Source organism: Otolemur garnettii, unplaced genomic scaffold (assembly GCF_000181295.1).
Source record: "Otolemur garnettii isolate 467f Iridium unplaced genomic scaffold, OtoGar3 scaffold00008, whole genome shotgun sequence".
Classification (NCBI taxonomy): Eukaryota; Metazoa; Chordata; class Mammalia; order Primates; family Galagidae; genus Otolemur; species Otolemur garnettii.
The window spans coordinates 5,714,982-5,719,291 of record NW_003852403.1 but is presented as its reverse complement, the minus strand read 5'-3'; the positions used below and the strand labels follow the sequence as shown (position 1 = coordinate 5,719,291).

The 4,310-nt window shown below is 40.4% G+C and overlaps 1 protein-coding gene across 1 annotated transcript in view; it reads right to left on the bottom strand.

Moving 5' to 3' along the window:
* Positions 1 to 4,310, bottom strand: part of DYDC1 (DPY30 domain containing 1) — an 18,084-nt gene that overhangs the window by 13,044 nt on the left and 730 nt on the right. The window contains exon 2 of the mRNA XM_003783509.2: positions 4,051 to 4,152. Coding sequence (XP_003783557.1) covers positions 4,051 to 4,152 — 102 coding nt within the window. The remainder of the gene's footprint in view (positions 1 to 4,050; positions 4,153 to 4,310) is intronic.

The window sequence follows — 4,310 nt, the reverse complement described above, 5'->3', positions numbered from 1 at the left end:
ATCACAGCTCATAGCAACCTCCAACTCATGGGCTCAAGCAATTCTCCTGCCTCTGCCTCCCAAGTAGCTGGGACTACAGGTGCCCGCCACAACGCCTGGCTATTTTTTTGTTGCAGCCGTCACTGTTGTTCGGCAGGCCCGGGCCCAACAGCTCAGGTGTATGTGGCTGGTACCTTTAGCTGCTTGAGCCACGAGCACTGAGCCTTATTATTTTTGATGTTATTGTAAATGGAATTATTTTTCTTGATTTCTTCATCAAATAGGTTATTAGTATGCAAGACTTAAATTTTACTTAATGAGAAGAGCCACTCTCAACCATTATTATCAAACATTAAATGGCTTTGAAAATTAGCTTTCGCAGCAGACTTAATATTGTACCTTAATTCCACCTAAAATTACAAGGTAAAACAGCACTCATATGTAAAAGTTACACCACAGTAAAGTCACTTCAACAACTCATGTTGTTTGAGTCACAAGTAATGTCAAGCTGCTTTATACACTTTCAGTGCTGTCAAACACTAAAACAAGACATTAGATCTCCATTTCCATACAACTTGGCAAGGAACGTATTTTCTAATCTCAAACTATAATTCCAGGGTGTTTGTTAGGTCTCAATGTAAGTGCAAAGGAAATTCCCCTATTTCAAAATCCATTTAAAACTGTGCAGGTAAGAAGCTTCCACCAACCTTCAAATGGAAGTGATTCATCTATAAGGTAATGACATGTTAAAAGGCAAATATCCAAGAAAAATCTGATAGAATTCTACAAATGCCTTCTAAGAGCTCAATTTCAATTATATGCATATAGACTGACACCAACACTTGACAGTACCTGTGTGTGTGAAAAGACATTTTCAAAGATGAAATACATAAAATTTCACTATAGATCAGCATTAAAAGATAAACATTTTCAATTGATTTTGATGATAGGAATACCAGTTATGAACTCCAACTATGTGAAATGTTATCTTTTTTAAAAAGTTTAATTCTCAATAGTAAGCTTGTATTACAAAAAGTTACATTCAATTATTATTGGATGATTAAATAATGACGTAATTATTAAATAATGTGTATCAGACTCTTTACAGAAAGAGCTTGCCAGTTCCTGAGCTGGAAACTAATTTCTCACCACCAGTCCAGCACCATCTATCTCATAAATAAGCTAAGCTCATGTTATTAAGAGTATTCTACAGGGCGGTGCCTATCGCTCAAAGGAGTAGGGCACCAGCCCCAAACGCTGGAGGTGGTGGGTTCAAACCCAGCCCCGGCCAAAAACTGCAAAAAAAAAAAAAAAAAGAGCATTCTACAATTACATTTTTGAAATCATGCTTATCTTAAATAATATACTATTTATTAACAGCAGTTGTTTTGTTTGCAAGAGGATTTTAAAGGTAATTTCTTAGATTCCTGTATTATTCCCACTAAGATAAAAGTGATGGGTTAGAGAGCTAAAATGCAGAAACAGTATCATTCAGTCAACTTTCAGACGTTGGTAGAGAAAGTGAAATAACCTCATCTTTCAACAATAACGCAAAGTGCAGTTGTTAAATGGCAACCAGATTGGTCAAAAGCAACCAATTTCTTGACATTTTCAGGAAATTCTCAAAACCCAATTCCTTTCTTCACACATAAGGAAAACTACTAGGAGGTCATTCAAACAAATAAAAAACAGGAAAACTTTTACTACAAAAAATAAGCTCTTACATAGGAACTGGCAACAAAAACACTTCCCTGTTCACGAGAAACTAAGCTTGCTGGAGAGTGCTCAAAGTGTCAGGGCATTTCAAGTTGGCAGTACTGACTGAGGACAACCAGCAGGGAGGGAGCAGAGGCTCTGGGCAGACTCTGGGCAGCCTCTCTGTTTATCTTCATCTCAGCCTCATTCTCTCTTAAGCCCTTCTCTGTTGGTTCGTCTCTCCTTCTCCCGTCTATTTCTGCCACCAATCTGCTTCTTTAACAGGCCATACATTTTTTGCAGGATATTACTTTATCTTCTACCCCTCAATACAAGACTTAGGGTTCAAAGCACAGCAGATTAGTTCACATTGGTCAATATATTATGGCTAGAGAAATATTTCATTTCTAGTATTGTCAAATTCTATGTAAGATTAAGTACTTGATGTAACTGTCTTGGGGAAGAACTGCTGAGAATTCTCCTTATTCTGATAGACAGGGGACAGAGACTAGCCATCGGAGCTGTGAGAGGAAGGATGGATCCTCATTCAAACTTGTGGCGGCTACAGGAGACGCCCTACCTGTTTGGATGAGAATCTGACACCCAACTCAACATTTTGCAATCTCCCTTCAAGAATAAGCCAAATGACTGAAAATGAAGACTCAGCAAATGAAGAAGCAGCCAAGTTTTCCACAGCCCTATCCATCTAAGGTGCCTGGAATTTTCTACTTCTGTATCAAAGATGAGAGGTGAGGCAGAGAAGCTACTTGCCAGGTCTGTATTTTTTTTTTTTTCTCTCTCTTTATTCAAACATCTACCTAATAGGCTTCTCTCCCTTTTGTAAATGTGTGGACTCAGGTTAGGGTTAGTGCTTTTTCAACTGTTTTTATTCACGGCACACTTGAACCTATAGTTAAATTTCTGCAACACACTTAAATCATATTGATCAAAAAAAGAGTTAAAAAAAGAATATACTTACTGTGCTTTAAACGTCTTTTGAAAATAATTTAATTAATAATCTTTAAAAATTATTTGTGGCACACCTAAGATCCTCTCATGACATATTGGTGGAAAATCACTGCACGAGAGAGAGTTCAGTACTATATGGTAGAACTATAGAGGAGCCTTACATTTAGTTCACTCTATAAAGTCACTGAGTCCAGAAGCCACTTTGGAACTTTTCCCTCTTAGCGCATGCTCCTGACCCATCCTGTCACCCCTACTAGCATCTTCATCTCTCCCATCCTACGACCCCAAACCAACTTCAGCCAAAGGGTCTGTCTCATCCATATCTGCACTCAGGTATCTTGACTAAGTGAAGAAAATCATATAATCACACAACCAAGCCAAATGGCGCCGTTATGAATACATGGTCTCCAGCTGCTACTGACTAATAATGCTAAGCTTCCTCAGTCAACTCTCTCTTTCTTTCTCCAAAGGCACCATTTCAAACCTTCACCACTCCCCCCACCTCCTACCTTACCACCTCATTCTTGGCAGATAATCACGGTCCTTGCTTCGTAGGGAAAACAGAAACAGTCAATCAGAAGCTGCTTCCAATTCTGCACTATGAAACCTACAATATCCATATTATTCTCTCCTCTGTCTCTCAGTTATAATCAGAGAAGTACCCTCGCACCTGCTGAACCTACTTTGCAGGCCCCATTCCTTTTGATCTCCATGAAGGGCTGACTCTCTGAATCTTCCCTTCCATTTTCCAATGTCAGCCACTACCCCTTACAGTGCTCCTACATCAATACAAACACAGAACCACCTCTCCTGGGTGGCACCTGTGGCTCAAAGGAGTAGGGCACTGGCCCCACAAACTGGAGGTGGCAGGTTCAAACCCAGCCTCGGCCAAAAATTGCAAAGAAAAAAAAAAAACCCCACCTCTCTCCTTCCCCTGTAAATCTCCTTGAAAGAGATTTTCTGCTGCTGACACTTTCCATCTCCCCTGCTTACCTCTATCCCACACTCCACCCATCCTATTCCCACTAAAATATCGGGGCCACAAATGAGTGCTTTGCAGTTCAGCAACAGCTATGGTTGACCACTCAGGTCTCACTGAGACGTGCTTTCCCTTTGGCTACCGTGACAGTACACCCTGTGGGTTTTCTCACCTAGAGGAATGTCATCTTTTGTGTTAGCAACAGCAGTGAGCAAGAAATGTGTATGTGTGTCATGCACGAGTGTAGTCATAAAAGCCCGCTGCTGCTGCCTCTCCAGCCAAGAAGACACCCACATCCATAAAGATGAAGATATTGGACAGCCACATCTAATAACCGGAGCTGGGGCGTTTGTCAGTGTTTGGACAGCAGCACGCTGAGGCTGACATCCCCAATTCCAGCCACCTCTGGACTCCCGTACTTGTCTTACCTGTTGAAACAAGAGCTCCTCTGCTTTCAGCCTCTCCATCATTTCCTGCTCCATTAGAGCCAATGCTCGTTCACGCTCCAACTCAGCCATTTCCTTTTCTCTCTTGCATTGTTTGAAAACAATAGCACAAAACTTATTAGAAATAAGACATTTTGTAAAAATCGGTCTTCAAAACAACTGAATCACCAGCAACAGGGAAAAGGTTAAGCAAATTACAGTCCATCCATTTGGAAACTATATAATAATTGTGTTATTATGTG